This window comes from Amphibalanus amphitrite, unplaced genomic scaffold, assembly GCF_019059575.1.
Source record: "Amphibalanus amphitrite isolate SeventyFive unplaced genomic scaffold, NRLGWU_Aamphi_draft 000444F_arrow, whole genome shotgun sequence".
Taxonomy (NCBI): Eukaryota; Metazoa; Arthropoda; class Thecostraca; order Balanomorpha; family Balanidae; genus Amphibalanus; species Amphibalanus amphitrite.
This window is the reverse complement of record NW_024881938.1, coordinates 67531-92887: the sequence shown is the minus strand read 5'-3', so window position 1 is coordinate 92887 and position 25357 is coordinate 67531. Positions and strand designations below refer to the sequence as shown.

Sequence of the window (25357 nt, the reverse complement as noted above, 5' to 3'; positions counted from 1 at the left end):
TCGCTGTCAACCTGGAATCGGGGTCGAAGAATCGATTGAGACCATTTACAAGCAATCGGACGGTAACTTTAGGCTGTAGAGCGTTCCCCGTCCTTTGACCTTGACCTTGACCTTGAAGGTCATGACCTAGTGACCTGGAAATCGCTGTCAACCTGCAATAAGGAACGGGGAATCGAATGAGGGCATTTTCATCAAAATCGGTTCACTGGTTCTTGAGTTATTGCGTTCCCCGTCCGAATATCGAATTTTTAGTTTGATATTCGCGAATATCAATCTGCTGCTCAATTGATGGACGTTCTCAAGGTCACATCGGCGCTTTCACAGGCTCGTCAAAATGGACACATATTCATTGGAGGACAATCATTTGAGAGGACACAATCATTGGAGGACAATACAATTATAATGCTTGGCATATTCATTTATCAATTATCATTGTACGAATGGAAAACACTTGAGATATTGGTAATGGTAATATTTATTGTGTTGGATTTTGTGGTCCATTACATACAGGGTGTCCCAAAAGTAAGGTCATGATTTAAAACTTAAATATCTCGAGAAGTAAGAGTCCGAATCACTTCCAATTTTAACACGTACAAGTTACATCCATAAAATTATTTTCTTGCATGCTTAAACCATTTTTGATCAAACCTACACCGAGCAGTAGGCATAAAACTGAGAAGGTCGAAATTCAACTCTTAGAGAGGGTCCGTCATTAAAACAATGGATAAATACCGCCCAGTTTTCGGCCCTAAGCAAACCCTATCAGCTCGCCCTATCTCTGAACTCATGCATAGTTTCGCATCAACCGGTAAAACGTCAGAAAAAAGGTATAATGTACAGCCCTCTGCAAACTGCGTGGTAGGTATTCTTTTTTCGACAAAACCGATAATAACTCAAAGGCTCTGTTATCAGTCGGTCGGATCTCATTGCATATAGATGCGCCATGCTTCACTCCTTCGATTGGTTCTATCACTGAACAAAGTATAGGCCTAGTGTAGCAACAAAATGCAAAAGTTTGTTTTGGGGGCAAATATAAACTTTTGTGTGTTGTTGCTAAACTAGATGAAAAATGTATACCAAAATAAGCCCAATCTAATGTGCGGAGCCTCGCGCGTCTTCCCGTTACGATTTCCGAGTGACCGTTAGCATAGCATTCGCGTTATCCTCGGTTTTGTGGGGAAAAGAATACCTACCACGCAGTATGCAGAGGGCTGTACGCACAGGGCATGTATACTTAGCCACCTGTGCTTCGAGGTCCTGAGGACGACATCGGGAATCGGGTGAAAATAAATCAAGAGAGGTGGCCGAGAGTCCTCCCAGTGGTTCTTCCGCTCGTCGCAACGCAGCTGTGCCGACACCATCAACCAGCAGTGGTTTCAGCAGGATGGAGACTATGCTTGCACCGTCCTGAAGATCATGCATTGTCTCCGAGAGTGGATGTGAGATCGCGTAATTTTCAGTCAGGGCAACGCCATTGAATGGCCTCCGCGGTCACCTGACGTTACACCTTCATATTTTATTTTCTGGATACACAACGGAAAGGTTGTCTTTTAGGACAACCCAACGAGCCGGGAAGAACTAAAGGATGAGCCCTCCGAGCAAACATAAGCGGCATCTCACCAGAGAATCGCTCCAGAATAGTGGAGGAAGTAAAACGCAGTCTATTCGTGCCCGCGGCCCAAAATGGTAGCCATGCAGAAAAGCAGCAAATGTGGGGCTACGGGCCAATGTATTGACTCATATGTAATTATGTAGGTATATCAGAATAAAATTTCATAAAATGCTCTTTTATATGATGTCCTATTTATTTCTATCCATCGTGTATTTTTGGCGGTGTGGCCAAAACAAATGATGACCTTACTTTTGGGACACCCTGTATTTCGAGTATACCTATCTTTTTCAATTAATGGAGACATACCTACAATATTTTTGCTTCTCGAATAGCGATTTAGGTATAATCACCATTGCGATTTCATTCTAAAAACGAAAACGAATCATTTCTTCAAGCTGCAAATCGTTTCGTTTTAGGTTTACTGGGGTCTGGGCCTGCATTTTCTCCGAGTTTTAGTCCTCGTATTTTAGAGGGATCGAACGAACCCCTTCAGTTACCTGTAGGCCTGACAGCTCTTCTCGCGAAGGTCTTTTTTTCGGTCGAAAATGGCAGAACATGACGTCATTCTGACGTCGTTTATGGCCAACCTATCATAGCCTCTGGATTTTTTTGTCACAATGTGTAAAATTGATGCCCTGAGGGGTCCTGAAAGTTTAATGGCGATATCTCCAGCCGTTTAGGAGATATCTACGGAAAAGGACAGGGGGGCCGTTTCGCCCCCCCCCCTCCTACGGGGCGCGGGTTGAGCGGTAGGCTCGTATGATTGACAACTTGAAACAGTCCGTCTTGACCACTTACCAGAGTGGTCCGCCTTCGAGCAGTTACCGTCACGTGGATCAATTATAACCAGAACCACAGCCAGAGAGTGAGCACCTGGTGCCGGATCGGTATGAAGGGCGCGCCACCCTTTTCTGTATGTATGTACTTGCGGAGCGTCATTGGCACGGCATCCTGCACGGCGTTACCCGAGGCCCCTGAGGTCACCGCCGGCACCCGGGTCACCGCTGGCACCGGGGTGCAATGATCGCCAGCCGGTAGCCAGCTCCCAGATCCAGCAGCGGCGCCAACCCTATGATAATCTGTGGGAGCGCCTGTGACCTCCTTTGTCGCGTTGGAATCTAATTTTGTTGGCCGTCATCACCAGCATGAACCATTTGTCACCAAGGGCAATCAGAGCTCTCACCAGCCTGTCAACGATTATAAAATGAAGTACGAGTCACTGCTTCTGCAAGTCAGTTTTTTTTAGGACAGACGATGAAAGGGCACTTTGGTAGGTATTTGCAAGTGTGTAGGTACTGACGAGACTGCAGCTAACGATCGTAAGTGCCGGCGGGGTACTGCATGTAGATAATACTGTGTAATGTTTATCTGCATACATACGTCGTCCACTCCAGAAGTTTTGAGACTTTTTCAGTAGAGACATGTATTTATCTCGGAGAAGCATGAAACTTCAGTCACCCTCGAAGTAGGATCCCCCGTGTTCGATGCACTTGTTGTAGCGCTCCAGCCACTTCTTGAAGGCCCGCTGGAAGTCTCCCAAAGTGAAGGTGCCAAGGGCCTCTGTCACAGCATCCTTCATCTCTTCCTCATCCTCAAACCGGCGGCCCCTGAGTTTCTCTTTCAGTCTGGGGAACATCCAGAAGTCACAGGGGGCCAGATCTGGACTGTAGGGAGGATGAGGGACGGTTTTGATGCCCATTTCTGCCAGGTAGCTTGTCACCATGATGGACTTGTGGGTGGGTGCGTTGTCCTGGTGAAGGTGCCACTGGCCAGATTTGAAGAGTTCTGGCCTCTTGCGGCGAAATCTCTTCCTGAACTCACTCAGAACCTCCACATAATATTCTTTGTTGACCATCTGGCCGTGGGGGACCCAGTTGATGTAGATGATGCCTTTACTGTCAAAAAAAACGGAATCATCATGAGCTTTCCAGTGGACCTGCTCTGTCTGGCTTTCTTGGGTCTGGGGGAGTCAGTGTGCTTCCATTGGGCACTCTGTCTCTTGGTCTCTGGGTCGTAACAATAGATCCAGCTTTCATCACAGGTCACCAGAGAGTCAATGACACTCGGATTAGAGGCAATGAGCTGGACCATCTCCTTGCTGTCACCGACACGCCTCTCCTTCTGTTCGTCACTGAGCAGCCTGGGAACAAATTTCGCACAAACCTTACGCATGTTTAAATCTTCATGAATAACTCTGTGCACAGTTGCCTCACCAACTCCAAAATGTGCGGCAACTGTAAGAAGGGATACCCGACGGTCCTTATCCAAAAACATACGAAGTTTGTCCACAAGATCCGGCGTTCTGACGTCCCTCTCCCTCCCACATCTCTCCTCATCCCTCACTTCCTCTCTGCCGTCCGCGAACTTCTTGTGCCACCGGAACACAGTTGCACGGCTCAAAAAGTCTCTCCATATGCACCTTTTATCATGTCAAATGTTTCTGCGGCATTTTTACCAAGTTTAACACAAAATTTTATCGCATAGCGAGCCTCCAAGTTCTCTTCACGACAGTGGCGCAGCCAGGGGGGGTCAGAGGGTCAGCTGACCCCCCCGAAATTTCTGTCAGGGGCCCGCTCGAGAGAGAGAGAGAGAGAGAGAGAGAGAGAGAGAGAGAGAGAGAGAGAGAGAGAGAGAGAGAGAGAGAGAGAGAGAGAGAGAGAGAGAGAGAGAGAGAGAGAGAGAGAGAGAGAGAGAGAGAGAGAGAGTGAGAGAGAGAAACCGGGAGAACGGGCCCGGACTTGGAGCCCAGGTGGACGTGGCCCGGGCCCCCGTGGGGATAGGGCCCGGGCCCTCGGGTGAATGGGGCCCGGGCCCCGGGTGGATGGGGCCGGGTCCCCGGGAGAACGGGGCCCGGGCCCCGGGTGGATGGGGTCGGGCCCCGGGTGGACGGGGCCCGGGCCCCCGGTGGATGGGTCCGGCCCCAAGCCCCCGGGAGTACGAACCCCGGGCACCGAGTGGACTGGCCCGGACCCCCGGGTGGATGGGGCCCGGGCCCCCGGGAGAACGGGGCCCGGACTCGGAGCCCAGGTGGACGTGGCCCGGGCCCCCGTGGGGATAGGGCCCGGGCCCTCGGGTGAATGGGGCCCGGGTCCCCGGGAGAACGGGGCCCGGGCCCCGGGTGGATGGGGTCCGGCCCCGGGTGGACGGGGCCCGGGCCCTGGGTGGATTGGACCCGGGCCCCCGGGAGAACGGGGCCCGGGCCCCTGGTGGACGGGCCCCGGAGCCCCGGGTGGACGGAGCCCGGGCCCCGGGTGGATGGGGTCGGGGCCCGGGTGGACGGGGCCCGGACCCCCGGGTGGATTGGACCCGGGCCCCCGGGAGAACGGGGCCCGGGCCCCTGGTGGACGGGCCACGGAGCCCCGGGTGGACGGAGCCCGGGTCCTCGGGTGGACGGGGCCCGGGTCCTCGGGTGGACGGGGCCCGGGCCTTCGGGTGGACGGGGCCCGGGCCCTCTGATGGACGGGCCCCGGAGCCCCGGGTGGACGGGGCCCGGAGCCCCGGGTGGACGGAGCCCGGGCCCTCGTGTGGACGGGGACCAGCCCCCTGTGGATGGGGCCTGGGCCCCCGGGTGGATGGGGCCCGCTAGGGTGACCCGCTTGCTCCGCAACGCGAATAAGGGATATTTTCGATCGGTGGGCGTTTGATTGGTCTTGTGTCCGTGGGTCATGTATACATTTCGGTCGGTTGTTTTTTTGACGGCTAAGCATTTTGGTTTGGGAAAAAACATCCATCGCATCGAGGTGCTCGTGTCTGATAACCATACGTCTACTATAGAACTTGCCAAGTGTATTTTATAGCATAGGTTGACGTAGGTCATTGAAAAATGAGAGCCATAGATAAATTGCCATGTAGAGGTTTTTTCATATTTTTTTTAGAATACTGTTGCTCGTCTTGCAAGAGCGATGATTGGATCTTGGACAAAATTGAATGCTCTTTCCAACGATGCCATTTTTAATTGTCAAACGTATCAGGTTATGCAGCAAAACCCGTGTAATTAGGTAATTAAGTCATGAACAAATACCATTTTCTCCAGCGATTTGTTCCGCATTGTTTTTGATCAATTATCTTTTCACAAGTTTTCCTTGAGAGGCGGTACATTTCTCTTGCCAACAGGCGTTGTTTGAACCCGCTCCGTCTGACAATCACCCGAAAATAGCATTAAGTCCAAAATCCGTCCGAAGCGTCAATTTTTCAAGCATAAGTGCCCTCACGGGTGCACGTGGCGCGTGCCATCCCTGCACCGCTCACCATTCGATAGCCCGTTCGATCCTCGTATACGATACCTACTGTGTTCCCCATGCCGATCGGACCCACGGTTACCGAGATACCTACTGCACGGGGCCCGGACCCGTGTCGGGCAAATTTAGCCATTTTCGCCCAATTTTGCAAGCCGATTTATACATGTAAAGTCTATGACGCGAATTTGCACTTTTTGAGCACGCGCCATGTGCTCATCACCGGCCCGATCGAGCTGAGACCCCTCACAGGCACGTTCCCCATCCTTAATCTATAAGTTGCGCAAAGTTCAGCGCACTATGTAGGTGCAACGGTCTGGCCTGTACCTACCCCGGGATAAGTAACACCATGCCGGGACCACGGTGACAGACAGAATCTACGTCCCCACATCACCACACCACAACAAACCTGGCCCAAGGCAATACATGACCCATGTGAGCGCGTTAACCCTCGCCGGCTCAGGCCATTTTGCGTCCTTCGACGGCACAAGGGAGGGAGGGTACGACCCCCTTCCTCGCGTTTGGCCCATGATCGAGCTTCGCGGAAAAAAAAAACGAGCGTGTTGCCCGTGACGAGAGGAAGCCGATAATACCCAATTCCAAGGTCCTAGGTCATTGGTTGACCTTCCAGGTAAGGTCAATGGCCCAAATGTCGGGAAAATCGGGACGTGTTAGAACGTCGTAAAATGTGGCTGCTATAGGGTTTTTGTCGGGGTGCTGATCACGAATATTATGTTAGTTTTGATCACAGATGATGTCTTTATGCATTTAGGCCAGGTCGGGTCGGGTCAGGTCATGTCAACCAGTAGGGGTCCTGCCGGGTATTCGTAGTACCAACATGTCAACCGCCTCTGACAGCTTCGTAACATGTTACGAAGGCACCAAAACTGCTTCTTAAATGTTCAAATGGTTGCTAAAATCGAATTCAGCTAAAAAAAAACAGCCTAGAAACATGCATTACTTGCAAAAGTGTACCGAGGTCATCATAAGTCAATGACCTGACCTGATCTGACCTTGACATTGACATTGACATTGACATTGAGGTGACATTGACATCACCCTTATGCATGGGAGCAACATCAAATCACATGTTTGAACGCTTGAAACCACGAAAGGACTGCAAACGCGCGGCTAATGCGAGCCGGCATACGCCGAACCGCGATTCTGGCCAAACATGGTCTCGGAAAGTAAGTCAAAGGTCATTTGGGTCAGGGTCATGAAATATCTAGGGTAGGTAGGTGTAAAATTGATCAACGCGAGGGTGCTGAAAGTTACGTCGCGATCAGCCGCTTTTTACGCAAATTATTAGCGAAAAAAAACCTAAGGGGTGCATCAACCCCTCCCCCCTGTGCCGGCGAGGGTTAAAACTTTTTTGTGAGCAAATTCACGTAATGATCAAGAATAATGGCATAATCTACATATGTACTACAGCAGCCAATAGATGGCTTAAGACAGGCACATCAGCCTACTTAAATCTTGTCCGACAGAAGCAGGCAATAGTTCCGATTGCATATGCCTATATGCATATGCATATTGCGGAAGGGGCACTTTTCGGCCTCGAAAGATACGAATTCATACGTCATAGTAACATATTTCTGTTGTGGTCAATTTGCGTAAAAATTGAACACCGGGTGATTACCGAGCTATTGTTCTATCCAAATTTTCTGATTCATACTCGCTCAGGGTTATCGTGCAGGTAAAGGGGGCCCGCTCAGCAGAATGTGTATGAAATATGGAGAGACTCTGAAAAATGGGTGGGGGGTAGAGGTGGCAAAATGTGGACCCGAGGACCCGGTCCAAAGAACCAGTCTGGACCCATATGGGTCCAGACCGGGTCCTGGAAATTTTCTGACGGGTCCAACCGGGTCCTACCAGGCATAAACTATACATCTTGCACACTACACATTATTGCAAAATATGAAGTGAATGAAGTGAATGTTTCTTTGCACGCAGTAGCTCATGAGTATTCCCAGTGGGGAAAAGGCTGTTTTACATCAGCAAAATTATGATACGTACAAGTAGTTTGTATTGATTGACTTTTAGGGAATGGGTCCAACTGGTTCCGATACCAACTTAGACCGGGTCCGACTGGTTCCAGAAATGTCCAGTCGGGTCTGGTTCGAGTCTGGTTCCCAAAATTTTCAACTTTTGCCACCTCTAGTGGGGGGCCCGCACACAAGGGGGCCCGCTTTGGAGGTGATGACCCCCCCGAAACGAAATCCTGGCTGCGCCACTGCTTCACGACCTGACTGCATGCTGCATAACTGGCCACTGTGACAAGCCCCGTGGACCTTCCCGTGTTCAGGGTCATGCCCCAGCCGCTTCTTACCACGTAGAAAAACAAAATTAGGCACGTGCGTTAATGACAACTGTGGTAATGACATGTGAGAAGTATGTACATTTGCCTAGCACTGTTGATAGGGATTTTACGAGGGCAGTCTCAAAACTTCTGGAGTGGACCACGTATGTGAAGTCCGTGAAGAGCACGTTGGCGCAAGCAAACGTGATAGGGATCCTGGAAAAACGATTTTTTTTTTTGCATAATCACTCTATCGTCCGGTCCTGGGTTACGCGCATCGTCTGACAGTGACCACATGGGCCATGTTTCACGATACGCTGCTACCCGACGCTACCAGGCACTGGCGCTCCGTTTTCCGATGAAACGTTAGCCAAACTGCCTCCAGTTTACTTACATTTCCATGAAAACCGAAGTGCAATATCTGTTAGGCACCTTGTAGCTCCGGGTAGCGACGTATACCGTGAGGCATGGCCCAGGTCAGCCATGCTGAACTCGCCACCATCCTGGCAGTCTCGAGAGTCCAGCAGCCAAACTCCGACCAGCATGGCCCAGGTCAGCCATCCTCAACTCTGCCAATGCATCCTGCCGGTCTCGAAAGTTCAGCAGCCAAACTCCGGCCAGCAGCCGCACGGTGGTTGTGGCGTCAGTGAGCCGCACCTGCATATCGGCCCACAGCTGGACTGGAGTGGCCGAGATGGAGTGGCGGTCTTTGTGCTGCGTGCTGCTTATGGTGACGACGACCGGTTGTGTCACGGCCACGTCCTCCCGATGTGCCGCTCAGGAGGTCTTTCAACTCGTGACTGCAAGCGGTCCGTACTGGTAATGATCAGTTCGGGACCTCTTGAGGGCCTTTCGAGTCACGAGTGATAGCTTTAGAACGCTGAGTGGGTCACGATTAAGATTCAATGGCGTCAACCTTGCACTGCCACGATCCCTCTTTCTCTGGCCAACGGCAGTGATCACTCGTCAAGGCGTGGATATTGTGATCGTGATGCTGATAGAAAAAAAAACTGAAAGCTGAGCGATCGGTCGAAGGAATCCTGTCAAAAGTTCTTACACGAGTGACCTACGGACTACAGAGCATGAGAATGAAAAGTGTTTCGTCAACCGTCACAATTGTTACTTCTATTATGCGTTTTACCTATGGTGCTTTGTTTATGTTTCATTCACATTATCCTCAACTTTAGAGTGGGGTCTTCAGGTAAATTGCAGCGCTAGCAGAGCTGGAACAGACAAACCGATAGATCTGAGCCGATGCCCATCGCGACGCCGCTTCTGCCGTCCCGCAAAAATATCAAGTTTCGGAGATAAGGCGTTATGCGTATGCATAGAAGAGAACGTGAACAGCATCTTTCCCCTGTCCCTTGGTCAATGATTTTCGGTTGAGTAATGATTCAATAACAGCAGGCGTAGGTTGACAGAATCTGTCTTGATCATTCTTTGTAAAGCGGTTCATCACTGTTAGCTCCACAGACAGCGAAGAAAGGACCCAAACACACAAGCATCACTGTATTATTACCAAGGATCTCATCAAACGCCTTATACCTATGGCGCATCGCATACCTATGCATAACTATGAAAGGTTACAACATAGTGAGATCACCCTGTAGTCGTCTGTCATGTCACGATACATCATCACAATAGGTCACTTGATACAGGCCACCTGTCCTATACACCTCACCAGAGGGTCAGCATTCGTAGTAATCAGTCATCGCATAACCCTCATCAGCAGTAAATAAAGCACCATATGCCACGAAAGCAGGTCCGCACACCAGCTCATATCCACTTATATCAGCTGTGCAGCATACACCATCACCGAGGGCAGTTGCCGCCAACCCCGCTGTCTAGCTGCCATTAATTTAGGACCCTTTAAGCCTGCCCTTTTCAACATCATCATTGAATGCTTAGGTGCAGCATTGTTCGCATACAATTGTGCATTAGCGCGAATAAAATAGCCAATTTTGTTTGGGCCACTTTGAACTTCAGGGAAGTATCAGTCAAGATACTTGCTGTTCAAACATAACGCTTAACGAAACTGGAGCCCGGATGACCGCAGTCTCCGGGCGACGCATGGGCTCAGGCAACTTCCTCCCAACACGCGAATATCATGCGCATTGCGTATTTAGTATTGCGAGCCAGCATTATGTAAGGGCCAATGATATTTGTGTGGGATGGCGAAAATAGGGCATCAAACATCAACATCAATAAGTCATCAAACGGCTACCGCCCATGCAGTAAATACTTCTAAGAACATTAATTAGCAAAACTAACAAAATAACCCCGTAACATCCAGCAACACTCCTTTGAAGTTTCTTTTTAGCTCCCTTTGCACTGCAATTTAGCTCCTCACAAGCTATTTGTTATCTCCTTTTGTTGCCACCGTTACCATTGTTCCCATTGTTACCATTGTTTCCGTTGTTTCCATTGTTTCCGTTGTTACCATTGTTTCCGTTGTTACCATTGCCGTTGTTACCATTGTTTCCATTGTTCCCGTTATTCCCGTTGTTGCCGTTGTTCCCGTTATTCCCGTTGTTGCCATTGTTCCCGTTGTTGCCATTGTTCCCGTTGTTGCCATTGTTCCCGTTGTTGCCATTGTTGCCATTGTTGCCGTTGTTGCCATTGTTCCCGTTGTTGCCATTGTTCCCGTTATTACCATTGTTTCCGTTGTTGCCGTTATTTCCGTTGTTACCATTGTTTCCGTTTCCGTTGTTAGTGTTTGTGTTTGTATTCGTGTTTGTATTATCACCACCCGTGTTTGTATTCATGGAGTTGTCGGTTATGGTGGTGGTGACTGTATTCATGCTGGTCTGTGTGGCTGTGTTGGTGTTTGTCGGCGAGTTGGTAAGGGTGATGGTGACCGCGTTGGACAGGTTGTCGTCGTCGTTGTTGGTAAGCGACGTCGTGCCTCCGGCGTTGACCGTGACCGCTCCGGAGCTTCCGGTGCTGGTGGTGGTGGTGGTAGTGGATCTGAAACAAAGAAAACAGGATACAGTTAGAGCAAAACGAGGTAGCTCGAGCTGAGTTACCAAACACTTGTAGCATGTAGCTCTCACCAACCAAGTGGTTGTCAGTTATCTGATGGTCGTGCGGGTGGCCCTGCCTCGAGAACATAATTGAATAATTTACTGAATGATTACATAGATATATGAATAAGGGTGCCCGTGGCTATGACCATTGCCCTGATCTGTGAATGATTTCATAGGCGTTATAGGCCCACAACCTAAGTCCTAAACAGGCATGACAAGTCCAACGTATTCAAATATCCTAGCGAGTCTTGTTCGCTGTAGCCCGAAACTTCTGGCTGACAGTCCACAACACAAAATTTGTCGTTTAGGGAAGACATTACCCTCGCCGCCGTCTAAAACGGCTCTGAAGCTCTGTGCGTCACACTGTCAAAGACTCCCCGTAAACGATCTTACCTGGAGAGACCGAGCAGATAGACGAGTCCCAGCGCCGGTATCCAGAAGCTAGTGCTGAGGAACTTTCCCAGTGCGCTGCCATGGAGTAGGCCGGTCTTGTACCCATTTTTCGGTCTCACGTGACACTTGCAGACCTTGGTATTGACTGCCACGGGAGCGTAGCCAGAAGATACTCGTCGCTGCTGTCGATGCTCCTGCTGGTAATAGTTCTGATATTGTCTCTGCAGCTGATCGTTTCGCTGAGTTCGTGGCGTGTCTGACCGATCCTGAGCACCAGCTGATCGGCGAGCCGCCATCCATCGGCGCAGGCCGTGGAGCCTCCTGGACATCATCCTGGGGAGCCCAGACACCGCACTCTTCACCCTCAACCACAGCCGCCCAGCTCGGGAGCTTGGGCGGTTGTGGGGACGAACGAGGCCCACTCGGTTTTGAATGACAGGATTAGCCGTCTCAAAACCATTCGAGTCATCACGGCTGCTTTGTCGCGAGCCCCCAGCTTCATCCGTGTAGTTTACGTAAACTGAAGGCGAGTTGTTCTCCACACCAACACTATAGAAAGACGCCGCTGCTGCCGAATTTCTGAACCATTCGTCGCTATGATCGCGTCGGACAGTCTGTGCCTGTTGAGTCATCCGCTGCAGGTCCGTGAGGTAGGCCAGTGTCACAGGACGAGTCCTCGACCGGTCGTCGTCGGTCGTTGATGGCACCGACCTCCGGACTCTGCCTGGAGAGGTCCACCAGCCCTCAGGGATGTCGTGGGAATCGAATGATGCCTCGCTATCGCCACTGACGTCCTCTGATCGCGGCAGTTTGAGACTGTTCGCGGTTTGTGTCGGCTGTTCTCCGGTTTGTGTCGGCTGTTCTCCGGTTTGTGTCGGCTGCTCTCCCGTTTGATGCCACCCGGATGAGAGGCCAAACACGTTGTTCATTGGTATAAAGATGTCTGATTCGGTCTTGGAAGCAGCAGCCAGGTCAATGAAGTCGGCAAGCACGTCTGAAATGAGCGACATCATGTCACAAAGGGAATGACATCGTTATGGGTTATCGTGCGCACAAATGTCTAGATTAAATTAAGAACATTATCGTCGTCGAGGTCGTTATACTATGTAAAGAGAGAGTGTTTCTTTCCAAAGCGCTAGTTATCGAACGCTACTTGTTCTCACTCAGCAATCCATTATTTTGCCCTAAAGCCTGCTTGACTGGCTATTTTCAATGCTGCCGCCTCCGGCCTGAGTCTGATTTCCACAAAAGACGCTAGCTCACCTCCGGCTGGTGGCAGCTCACCTGGGTCGAGCTGTTTGATGACATTCTCCAACTGAAGACACGTCTCAGGGCTGATAACCTCGGCTAGTGTATCGCAGACAGAGATGGGACCAGCTGCTAAGTCCCTGCCTCCAACGGCGGCAGGCCCCATCCAGGCAACGCTGGCCGCTAAGACGGCCCAGAGCACGATAGTGGCGGTCGCCTGAGGCAGGCAGTTGATATCTTAGTCACGATAGGGCAGGTGAACCAGTGACGTACCCAAAGGGGGGGGGGGTCACGGGGGCCAAGGCCCCCCCCCCCTGAGCGCCGAAGGCGCTCAGGGGGCCCTTCAGGCCCCAGGATATTTTTTAAACACTGGATAAAACGTCTTTTACTCGGAAGAAAAATTGATATTAAAGTTTCATTTATGTGCCCTTGGTACCCGAGGGGCCCCTGCAGTCATCCAAGGGCCCCCAGTTTCCTGGGCCCCTGGTCGCCTAGGGGGCCTCTGGTAGCCGGGGGCCTGGTCTCATGGGGCCCCTGATAGCCTGTGGCCCCTAGTCGCCTAGGGGGCCCTGGTCGCATGAGGCCCCTGATTGACTGGGGGCCCCTAGTTGCCTAGGGGCCCTGATAGCCGGGGGCCTGGTCGTATGGGCCCCTGATAGTCTGTGGCCCCTGGTCGCCCAGGGGGCCCTAGTCGCATGGGGGGCCTCTGGTTGCATGATATTGAGGCCCCTGATCGCCTGGGGGTACCTAGTCGCCCAGGGGGCCCCTGGTAGCCGGGGGCCTGGTCGCATGGGGCCCCTGGTTGCCTGGGGCCCCCGGTCGCCCCTAGTCGCCTGGGGGACCCTGGTCGCCTTGGGCCCCTGGTAGCCTGGGATCCCCTGGTCGCCTGGGGGCCCCTGATCGCCTGAGGGCCGCTGGTCACCTAGAGGGCCCCTGGTCGCCTGGGGGCCCCTGGTAGCCGGGGGCCTGGTCGCATGGGGCCCCCTGGTCGCATGGGGGCCCCCTGATCGCCTGGGGGCCCCTGATCGCTTTGGGGACCTGATCGCATTGGCCCTTGGTCGCCTGGAGGGCCCTGGTCGCCTGGGGCAGTGGGGCCCCTAGTCATCTGGAGGACCTGGTCGCCTGGGAACCCCTGGTCGACTGGGGGTCCCTGGTCGTCTGAAAATACGCTTATCACCTGATTGATCCCAAATCATCTGAGTGGCTACTGGCTACTGGATATAAGTAGTGACTGGAGTAGGCACTCATCTGAAGGAGCCAATATCTTTCACAGTGCCGGAGATATCACAGAAAAACAAAAAGGCTAAACTGAATACCCCCCCCCCCCAACCTTGGCCCCAAAGGCGTCATTGTCTAACACAGGGATGTGGGTCGATTTGCAATCGCATTTCCTCCGAAGTCCTATTCCTCCAATTAATACAGAGTGTCCCAGAATTACCCAAGCATTTATTTTCTGGCTAAAAGTACAATTGCGCTCGTTTCCTAGCGAAACATATGATAACCGCGTTTACTTAGGGCTAGTTGCCAGATAGTGGAATTCCGATAAGGAGACATTTATTCCCCACTATTATATTATATACCTACATATCCGGAATTGGAGGATGTTCAGTAATTGAGGCGCTCGCTCATAAAATGCCGTGCGTCTCATGCACACTCCTCAAGCAAAAATATTTTTACTTTCCAATTTTCCACATTTTCTCAAGGCTTAGACCGTTACAGAGACCGTTTTAATTGACTTTGATGAAGTTGAACGCGAGAAATCACAACCAAATGCTACATAAGTTGTAAAGAACTGAATTGCGTTTTCCCACACACGTGGCGTTTTCTCACCTACGTCTGCAGGAGAGACCGGACCCACTATGCCCCCCCCCCCACCATCGAAAGGTTCTTCGTGACTCCCGGGGGCCCCCGGGGAACCTGGGGGCCCTATACACTGTGGGGGGCCCCTTCGAAAGCAGGTGGCCCCCTCCTGGGCGAAATCCTGGGTACGTGCCTGAGGTGAACATATAAATGCTGTATGGAATCCAGCATACCAATGACGTTGGCACCTAAAAGCATCACTGTGTCCATGATCCATGGTCTACAATTTCCTGGTCCTATACCTAAAGAGGTCTAGGGCTTATCACACTTGTGATTAAACTTGAACCGATTCTAAACGTTCGGGAAATTTGCATCAGATTATTCATCCAACCACAACGTTCAAACTAATTCAGTTCATGGCCATTCAGCAGCAAAGAACACAACTGTTTTCTTTTCTTCACAACATGGGCGTGCTTCTGTGCCTATTGTGACTCGACCTCCATACATGATCCTAATGACAGTCAGCCTTTGACAGACATGGACTGACCTTCAGACCTCCGCTGGCTGCTCCTGGCTCTTCAGATCCCAGGTCATCTGACCTGGCACAAGCTCGGTAACACTGGTCGTTACGTTCCAAGTCAGAATCTTCATTGTTGAATGGAACTAAGCCCCTAAAACAGCAGCAACAACAACGCTAGAGTGAAGGACATGCACCAATGCAAGATCAACTTCTCAGTTGTGGCATGGTGATTGCCGATTGGCATACATGAATATGAAATACGAAGAAGCCACATTTTGCTCTATCAAACCCAAACGGTGCTACTTAGCCCTCGCCCTTCTAGGACCCGGGCTAAGTATGTAGAATCGTTTTGAAAGAAAAGCATCAATTGATTTTGAATCGCCGACATAATGCTTAACAGCTTTGTTTTTACTGTTGCAGAAGGTAAAACAACTGTTTTGACCTGACGTGTGAACTCATCGGTAGCACTTTACATGTCAACGAAACAAGATCACCAGTCAGATCATTTACGGAGCATTTAATGATTTTTTTCTTTTAAATGATTGCTCGATACGGATAATCAGCTTAGAGGTTGCCGAGGCAGCAGAGGGACCGAAACGTCCCCCTTCCTCCTTCGGCAGGTGGGGTCCGGCACAAGCCCTAAGGAACACTGATGACAATGCCTCGCTCGGTTGTAGGTAATGTAATATTCAGCTAGTAGAGGTGAATATTACACTGATTTTTAACCTTTGACGGCGAATTGGGTTGTTCGCAAATTGGCAGATCACTTGCACTTACCTTATAAGGTGGTACTGAGTTAGAGCCTTTATGACATCACTCAGATCCTGTTGAACTTGTTCGGTCACGTCGCTGGAAGGGTTGTCTGCATTCGTCTGAAGACGCGGTTCAATAGCTTTCGCGGACTGCGATGCATCCTGTGGGTTCCAGTGGCGAAGACTCGAACGCACCATTGCAAGACTATCAGAAGTTTTATCAGTTATGTCTTGAATATAGTAGTTGATTCCTGAGCTAAGATTATGACGGAGTTGTGTAAGCCAGGAGCTCGTCTGAAAGCCCGGCTCTGATCTATGAGCTGGTTCCAGTCCTGAACTATGATGCGCGCTGGCTCTTGGAGCATCAAATGGCGAGTTGAACGTTGCGCTGCTGCTGTACGACCTCTGCTGTGGACCTGTGTGCCGGCCGGCGCGTTCTGCCGAATCACGCTGGTTGACCGTCGCGGACGCCGCCCGCGGAGAGGATTGTGTGAATGCGCGCTGATCCTCGATGGATTCGCCCGACTCACGCGACCAAACTGCTTGGCTCGTGACACTGTTCCTCTGGGATTTGTTGTTCCCAGCTGTAACTGGTTCTGCCTGGTCGCTCCTGCGCTGAAACTCGCGGGCTTTGCTGTTATGCACCGCATAATACCTTTGGTTGTTTCTTGGTGCAGTCATCCGCCATGCTGCCTTTCGCACTTCTTTTCGAGGCTCCCACGAATTTAGGCTCGGATGAATCCCATTTCTGTTTGAGATGTGAGCTACGTTCCTGCTATTTCGCGTTTCATGACGATCTTCTCTATATCTCGAGGTAGGATGCGGTAGCGTAGTTTCTCGTTGGGAAGCTTTCCATGTGGCATTGAGCTGCGTTGTGTTTTCCTGGAACTGAAGTGTATGGAAAACACTGTTGTTTGTCCGTCCATCTGACATCGCGATGCTCCTTCCAAGCTGTTGAGCCTCAACAGAGGATACATATGATGAAGGTGACCCTCGACCATCATCCGTTCTCCCTCCGGGCGCCGTCCGCCATGTGGCAAGCGACGTCCTCTGACCTGTGGCATTCACAGGAGCAGAGGCCACCGGTGCCGGCAGCAGGAGCGGCGAAATCAAAGACACAAATGACAGGAGAGTCGGCAGAAGTCGCAGCAGAGGACGGCCTCTAGGTGGCCACCGTAATCTCGCTGCTGAATGAGCCTCGGCCATCTCCTAAAGGGCTGGGTCTTCTCCGGTAATCACTCAATTTCACTCTTTGTTGGTGACAGCCGCCCCACTTTGGCGACCTCTGCAGCAGATGTGAACCAACTTTACAGCGACGTCCCTGCAGAAAGAGAAGATTGAAATGTTAATGTCACGCAACGGATGGCAACTCTACCATTATATAACGGCAGTCATGTATCATAATTATCGAGAAAATAAAACGAGTCTTGGATTTTGGGATGACGATGCATAAGTTTGCAAACTCTGACGCATACCGACGTTTTCACAGCCGCTAACGCATAAAAAGGGCCGATGCCTCCTCCCCCTGATGATTACTGATCTGATCGATTAGTAGATAGATTAGTAGATTGAATAGTAGATAGATTACTAGATATATGCTCGATTACTGATCGAGGTAGAGCTTCACTTAAAAGCGAGCGCGTGGCTCGCAACTCACGAGACAAAGTCGATGGTGCAAGATTTTAACGCCTTTGGTCATTGGTTTATGGCTGACCTTCCAGGTCAGGCCAATGACCCATATGTCGGGAAAAGCGGGGTCTGCAAGAACTTGATAAAGAGAGGTTACTAGAGGGTATTTTTATGTTTCTTTTGAATCTGGCAATCGTTTTGCTAAACAATGATGTATTTGTGCGTTTGAGTAGGTCAGGTCAGGTCAGGTCAACCACGAGGGGTTCCACTGGGTATTCATTACGGAGCGAGCGAAGCGAGCGGAGTGTTTCCTTAGATTAACGGAAATTTCTGAGTATGAGCGGCCGGCCATGTTTCGCGAGGCTTATATCTCAGCAACCACTTGACCGATTTACATGCGGTAAATTTTGTAAGGTAGCTTCATTCCTTCTACCAAGTATTGGACTATTCCCGATGCATGTGGGTGACCCCTTATGCACGTGCCACGTGCAAAACGAAGAGGTGTCAGTTTTGTAATTGTTGCAATATCTCGGTAACTACTTGGCCGATTGCGCTGAAACTTGGCATGCAGGTAGGCACCCACTAGGCACTGCATATCCATGTGCCAGAGTTCGGGTGCTGCTGCACGTGCGCACGTGCAGGGGTCGTTTCCAGATCTCGAGAACGGCTCAACCGATTGCGCTCAAATTTGGTACACGGTTAGGGACCGGCTAGTAGGGTGCCGTGCAAAAGTCAGTCGGGACCGATTTTGCACGTGCGCACGTGCAGGGTGCCGCTTCCAGATCTCGAGAACGGCTGGGCCGATTGTGCTCAAATTTGGCACATCGCTAGAGACCGGTTAGTAGGGTGCCGTGCACAAGTCAGTTGGAGGTACCCCCTCGCAACTTCGCACGTGCAAGGCCCACCCTCTCGCTCGCTCCGTTAGTCGCCCCAAAAGGCGTTATACTGGTACTTGGTAGTAGATGTTTACCATGATCGACAGCTTTGCAATGCTGTGCATGGTCATCGAGACGCTCTCTCACATGCCCAAATCGGAGCTAAATCCAAAAACAGCTTCCGAAACCACCCTAAATGCTGTTAACCTATTAAATTCAACCAAAGGTCATATGAAGCCCATAACATTAGCCTGACCTTTACATGACCTGACCGCCATCGTAATCCACGCGGAAAATATTGTTGTTTTACATGCTTGCAAGTCTCTAAAAACAAGTGTCTCGAAACGTACAGATGTGAGCTGATAAAAACGTTGAACCTACAATCTGATCTCTCATTGTCTAAAAAAACTCATTTTTCAAGGACCACAAATCGTTTAGGTCAGGGTCGTCACATTTTTGGAGAGGTGCAAAATCGATCAACACAAGGCTACTGAAAGTTTATTCTGATATGCCGCTTTCTAATTTAGTTATTTGTAAATAAGGGGAGATCCGTTCTTTCCCCCCCCCCCCTAATCATTCTAACCCATATTCGTTTCATACGCCTTATTCTTAGCATGTGTACCTACTTGATATTTACAATTTCATTTACTATAATTCTTACTTTTGTTTCTTTGTGGAAGTCAAGCCAGAAAAGAAAATCCATTCAACTTAACCCGGCCAGGCCCGGGGGGAGGGTTAATCCCAACCACCGCAGGGGGGATATTTAACCCTTGTCTTACTCTGTAAATATAGGAGGTATGGAAACAAGAACGGTACCAAACGAAGGTCTTTACAAGACGATTCCACAGCATCTAAAATTTTTGACCTCAGGTCAATTTTCAAGGTCAGAGGTCAGGGTCAATGGCAAATTCATCATATAATTCATCATCAAATTCATCATATAGCACCTTCAAAGTGTCAAGGTCAGCCAAAGGTCATTCGAGGTTACATTAGGTCAACATAAGACTTAACCATCTCTAAACAAAATATATGGCATTTAACGCGTCATGACAAGACGAATGCGTTGGTACCACTGCCTTAGCTCTACAGCCCTTTCTTGCTGAAGTTATTTGTGAAAAACTAAAATTCAAGCTCGGGGTCGTTGACCTGACCTCTGACCTCAGGTCACCAGCATTATTTTTGTATTTTTACCTTAGTCATGTGCTACACAACCGTACTCGAAATTTGTCTCTGGCTCCCAAACTCAATTTTTGGCAGCTGCTTGAAGTTCACGTCTGTGACGTCGAAATTTGCCGTGCAAGGGTCTAGGAAAATGAACCCTGTGACGTCATCAAGGGAACTTGGTCTAAATTTTCTAATCCAGGAGATGTGAAATTGATAAGGAAAAAGGTACTGAAGGTTTTGCGCCTCCACCGCAAAGCGCTCAGGAGCTATCGCAAATATTCTTCAGAGGGGGTAAATATTGTCCATCCGGGCCCGCGCCGCTAATAAGAGCCCACCCCGTTAGCCCACTGGACATTAGTCAGTCTCCCGTCGGGTCACTGCAGTGGTGAAAGCGGCCACTTCGAGCCGTTTCGGCGCTAGCTATTTGCTGTTGAAGAATTGCGTTACAGGTCAGTTGAAGCTGGCGTGTGGGGTCAGGTTATGTCCGGCTAATTGGGCATAATAAGCGTTCGACTCGAAATTCTACCGGTCTTAGCAGGAAATTCTGCTAAACAGTTCCTTGACTTCAAAATTCGCCTGCACAAAACACTTTTTTTCTCAATCTACTCAACAGAAACTGGAGCTGCGTAGTCTTTTGACAATGGTGTTGCATATGACTCAATGCACGTCCAGAGCCTACTATATCCCTGACTATATCCACCTTTTTAGACGCAATTTCACAAAGTTAACACGCGCAGTGGAAGGGTTGCGAGTACTACGCCCAGTGGAAGGGGGGGGGGGGAGCGGATGGCGCCCGGAATTTGGAGGGTAGGTGGGGGCCCCGGGGGCGTATTCGCCAATTGTATTACACGAATCGGCCAACCACTAGCTTGCCTCCTGAGTGACGTCAGCGTGGCGTCATACTTTCGGTCCTCGCCCTGGTGGCGTCTATTGAAGCTATGTTTTAAGTTATTGACATTTAAGCTACATGGGGTACATTATCGCCGTGGCGAAGTGGTTAGAGTATCGGACTGGTAATTCAGAGGTAGGTGGTTCGAATCCACTCGGCGACTTCGATTTTCGTGTCATCTGTCATTGTGCGTTTTTTATACATTTGTAACGGCGTGCACCTAAGAAATCAGACGTAGGCATTCTTCTAATGAATATGTTGCATAAGATAGATATTTGCAGTCCAACCGATTGGTTCGGTTTCGGTATTTTCCAATGGTCTTTGTTTGTATTTGGTTTGGTAGCGGTGTTCTGATTTTCTGTGATTGACATCACTAATGCATAGTGCTTACTATGCGAACGTAGCCAATGGAAAGACAAATGGTGCTGGGCGATGGCCATTCATTGATCAATATTTCTCACTGCCAATGGGTGATAGCACGCAGCATTGACAGGGGCGGCGCTGACCTTTTGAAAGTAGGTGGGCACTTGGCAAGGTAAAGTACCTAAAAGTAGCGAAACCTAAGATGAAAAGTAAAAATCGCACGCTGGTAAGCAGGCTATTAGATAGCTTTTCGTGTAAGAATCACCATGCACAAAAAAAGTTCGGCATAGCTGTTAGCGAAATCACGGGACGAGATAATCAGTTTCCAGCCGTCAGAGCGTCATCTATAGGAGCTATGCCCTAACTATAACTTTTACATTTCAGCCGCCAGGGGGATACCTAAGTCCTCTTACTTGGAATCTAGTTAAAGTCAAAAGATTTATATTAGACGTTTATGAAGATAACTTGGGACTGGTTGTTAAGTTGCATGCTCACGGCGGGCTGTCATCAATTTATCTCTATACATGTCTTATCTGATCGAAGAAATAATACAGGAATCCGTTGTCATTCGAGTGTGTTTCATAATAGCTCTTCCGACTTTGACGAATATCGACAGTGCCGTAACAAAATTGGTAGTTCAGGTATAGACTGCAACTGCAGTTCTTTTGCAACTTATTCCTTAATCAGATGAACACTTGTCAGAGATTTATTGGGCGTACGATATTGGCGTGCGAACGTAGGGGCCAAAAATGCGCGTCTACGACCGACTTCTTTTTAAGAGAAAAAGAACCGCTGAAGCAAGAATCGATCCACCGACCTGTCGTTCATCACACGAGACTCTAACCACTCGGCTACGGCGACACATACATGTCTGATAGCCATATACAATGCAATAATAGTCTCAACTCAAATCTAGCCTCAATGCATGCATTGTCGCGGCGGATGGCTATGACGTCGCACTAGAGATGTCGCTAGTTGATGGGCCGATTCGTGTAATACAATTGGCGAATACGCGCCCCGGGGAACTCTGTTGTGTGTGAATTTCATGACCCTAGGTCAATATCTTCAAGGTCAAATGAGGTCAAATGTGGTCAAATCTGCCATATGAGCGACTTTTTGCGTTTACACGCCGATAACTCAAAAAGTTACCGGCCGATTTTCTTTTTTCTTTCACTATACGAAAGAACATACATTTGTGAGTATAAGGGGTGAATTTCTAGTTAATCAAGCAATAAATATGGCAGTTAGAAGCCTGCTAAGGGTAAGATGTCGCCGGCTGAAGCGGGATCGACGGACGCGGGAAAAGCGGCAATCACAATTTTGTGTTTACACACTCATAACTCAAGTTTTTACCGACCGATTTTCAAAATTCTTTGACCATAAGATTGCCTGTACATTTTTTAGTCTTCTCACCAACTTTGACGCGAATCGAATATAATCAGCGGTAAGGAGAGCGATGTAAAGACGGAACCGTCCCGCCCCGGCACAGTCTACAATTCAGGCGGCGCGTAACGGCTAGCGCCGGCCGCCGCGCCGCCGCGCCGCCGCGGCGGCAGGATGTTTGACTTTACACCGCTATTACTAGAAAAGTTGCGAACCGATTTTCTTATTTCTTGCACGAGAAGATCTGCAATCCAATTCTGGACAGGTAGCCCAAATTTCACATTAATATTATGTTTGAGGCGCGAGTTATTGGCGAAAAACAGGAGGGGTGGGCGAAATCCGCCCCCCCTTCCACTGCGCGTGTTAACACGCGCACCGACGGGCAGAGTTGGCCTACGTTACGTTATTTTGAAGTTTTCGGTAACCCGTAGCTATCAGTACAGTTTCGTAGCGTAATGGGGATGTTTCGGTAGCGTAGTACGGAAAATAATAGAATAACGTAGGAACTACGAAATGGATTCCGTAGCAATTACAGGTCAGCTGTATTTGTATAAGCCAAGGTACATTTTTTTTTTTCAGTTTACTCATATCGTCACCAGACCTCCGGCCGTTTACACGGATGTGAGACTATATGAATACCACTGAGTCTTTTTTCGGCCGGACCAAGGCCCTAAAACATAAGGGCCGGACCGACACCGAGGATTTCCCACTGGGGAGTCCCATGGAATCCCCTGTCGGAAGTCCAGCGCATCTAGCGAGTAGCGCGTAGGCACCGCCGCACCGACGATGCTGCAAAGCCGGCGATCAATTGTGCGCAGTATTTGGCTTACTAGAGACTAACCGTTTCCACTGGGTAGTGGATGATAACATATTGCATAACGTAGTACGATAAAATAATTTGCTGCGTTAAAGGGACCCTCCCACCTTAACACGCGCAGTGGAAGGGTTGCGAGTACTACGCCCAGTGGAAGGGGGGGGGGGGGGGGGGGCGGATGTCGCCCCCCCCCCTAAGATCTCAGCTCCCACTGGAGCTAGAAAGACGAAATTTGGAGGGTAGGTGGAGGCCATGGAGAACTCTGTTGTGTGTGAATTTCATGACCCTAGGTCAATATCTTCAAGGTCAAATGAGGTCAAATGTGGTCAAATCTGCCACATTTGCGACTTTTTTGCGTTTACACGCCGATAACTCAAAAAGTTACCGGCCGATTTTCATTTTTCTTTCACTATACGAAAGACCAAAGATTTGTGAGTATGTGTAGTGAATTTCAAGTTAATCCAACAATGAATATGGCAGTTAGAAGCCTGCTAAGGGTAAGATGTCGCCGGCTGAAGCGGGATCGGCCGACGCGGGAAACGCGGCAATCACAATTTTGTGTTTACACACTCATAACTCAAGTTGTTACCGGCCGATTTTCAAAATACTTTGACCATATGATTGCCTGTACATTTCTCAGTCTTCTCACCAAATTTGACGCGAATCTAATGTAATCAGCGGTAAGGAGCACGATGTAAAGACGGAACCGTCCCGCCCCGGCACAGTCTACAATTCAGGCGGCGCGTAACGGCCAGCGCCGGCCGCCGCGCCGCCGCGCCGCCGCGGCGGCAGGATGTTTGACTTTACACCGCTATTACTAGAAAAGTTGTGAACCGATTTTCTTATTTCTTGCACGAGAAGATTCGCAATTCAATTCTGGACAGGTAGCCAAAATTTCACATTAATATTATGTTTGCGGCGTGAGTTATTAGCGAAAAACAGGAGGGGTGGGCGAAATCCGCCCCCCCCTTCCACTGCGCGTGTTAACATTAGATTTGAGTTGAGATAGCCAAAATGGGGTCCCTGGCTCACAATTACCGGTTTCGGCACTCACAGCATCGAGAAATGCCTTAAATCGGAAATATTGAATTTCAAAATTGCAGCATTTTGATTCAGAGGGGCTAATGCTTAGGAATACCCCTCTGAATGTGTGACGTCAGCGCAGATATCTAACGATTTTTAAATGTTTGACTAAAACGTTTTGTAGCACGCGGTGGTATATGCTATTTGCGCGCAACATCTGCCGCAAACGCCGCACTTCTAAAATAAAGTCGCTAGAAACAGCGGAGATCCCAAAAAAGTAAACAAAAGTAAAAGTCTAATATCTTGAAAACCGGTGAATATTTTTCGGTGAAATTTGGTAGATATTCGTTTTCGCTCTTCACCTGAACCGAACGACATCACTTTCATGCCAATTCATAAACTTTTTTGAAGGTGGAAGGGTCCCTTTAATTAACAAATACCGTAATTCAGTAACGTAGCAATATATAACGTATCGTAATTCGGTATCGTAGTTTTGGCCAAAAAAGCAAACGTAGCGTAACGTAGTGCGTAACGTAGCGTAGCGCAGGCCAACTCTGCCGACGGGGGTCTGCGCCAACTTAGCACCGACGTGGGGGGGGGGGGGGGGCGGATGAACGCCCCCCCCCCCCCTGAGATCTCGAGAACGAAGCAAGATAGCGACAAGCGGTAAACGGCATCGGATATTCACGGATAAGGTCTACAATTTTTACTCAGGTCATTTTCAGGTCAGGTCAAAGATGACGTCACAGGGGCCAAAAAAGTCAAAATGGCGGCGCAAGATATTGAGAGTTTTTCTCGAATAACTTTCGAATTAGTCAAGATAGGAACAAACTAAGGGAATCATCGTGATCCTCTCGTCAATCCGCATGATATATATGTTGACCTCGAAAGGTCGAGGTAAAAGGTTGACCTCAGGTCACCTGACCTCGAGGCATGTATATCATTCGATGCGTCTTGACGAGCTGAACACAATGAGACCATCCGCGTGGCTGTATCTTGTTCCTGCACGTAGTTATTGGCAAAAAACCTTTGGTGACCTTTGATGACGTCACATGACCTTACAGCTGCCCAACAGCAAAACAGACCTCAGGGTAGGGAAGGTTGATCGTATATGAAGTCATGTATGGTATATGGGGCCATTCCGACCCGTTTTAGTGGTAAAAACAGGGAGTTGATTTTTCCCCCATTGACTTATAATGGGGAGGTCGAGAAATTGACCTGACCTTAGGTCACCGATATAAAATTCCGAGATATACAAATTGTAGCTACTAGTGACCTTATAACATCCTGCGACTTTCAAAGGCCTCCGACATCTACTGTAGCTCTGGCACG

General features: G+C 49.6%; 1 protein-coding gene across 1 annotated transcript; it reads right to left on the bottom strand.

Moving 5' to 3' along the window:
• Positions 1 to 3062: 3062 nt before the first annotated feature.
• LOC122391553 lies at positions 3063 to 17165 on the bottom strand. The gene is made up of 8 exons (XM_043385594.1): positions 15911 to 17165; positions 15161 to 15284; positions 12850 to 13030; positions 12151 to 12559; positions 11566 to 11898; positions 10551 to 11113; positions 8733 to 8826; positions 3063 to 3507 (listed from the first exon to the last, which is right to left on the bottom strand). The coding sequence occupies exons 1-8, from the start codon at positions 17089 to 17091 to the stop codon at positions 3063 to 3065; spliced, it is 3330 nt and encodes a 1109-aa protein (XP_043241529.1). The 5' UTR covers positions 17092 to 17165.
• Between the last annotated feature and the right edge of the window lie 8192 nt (positions 17166 to 25357).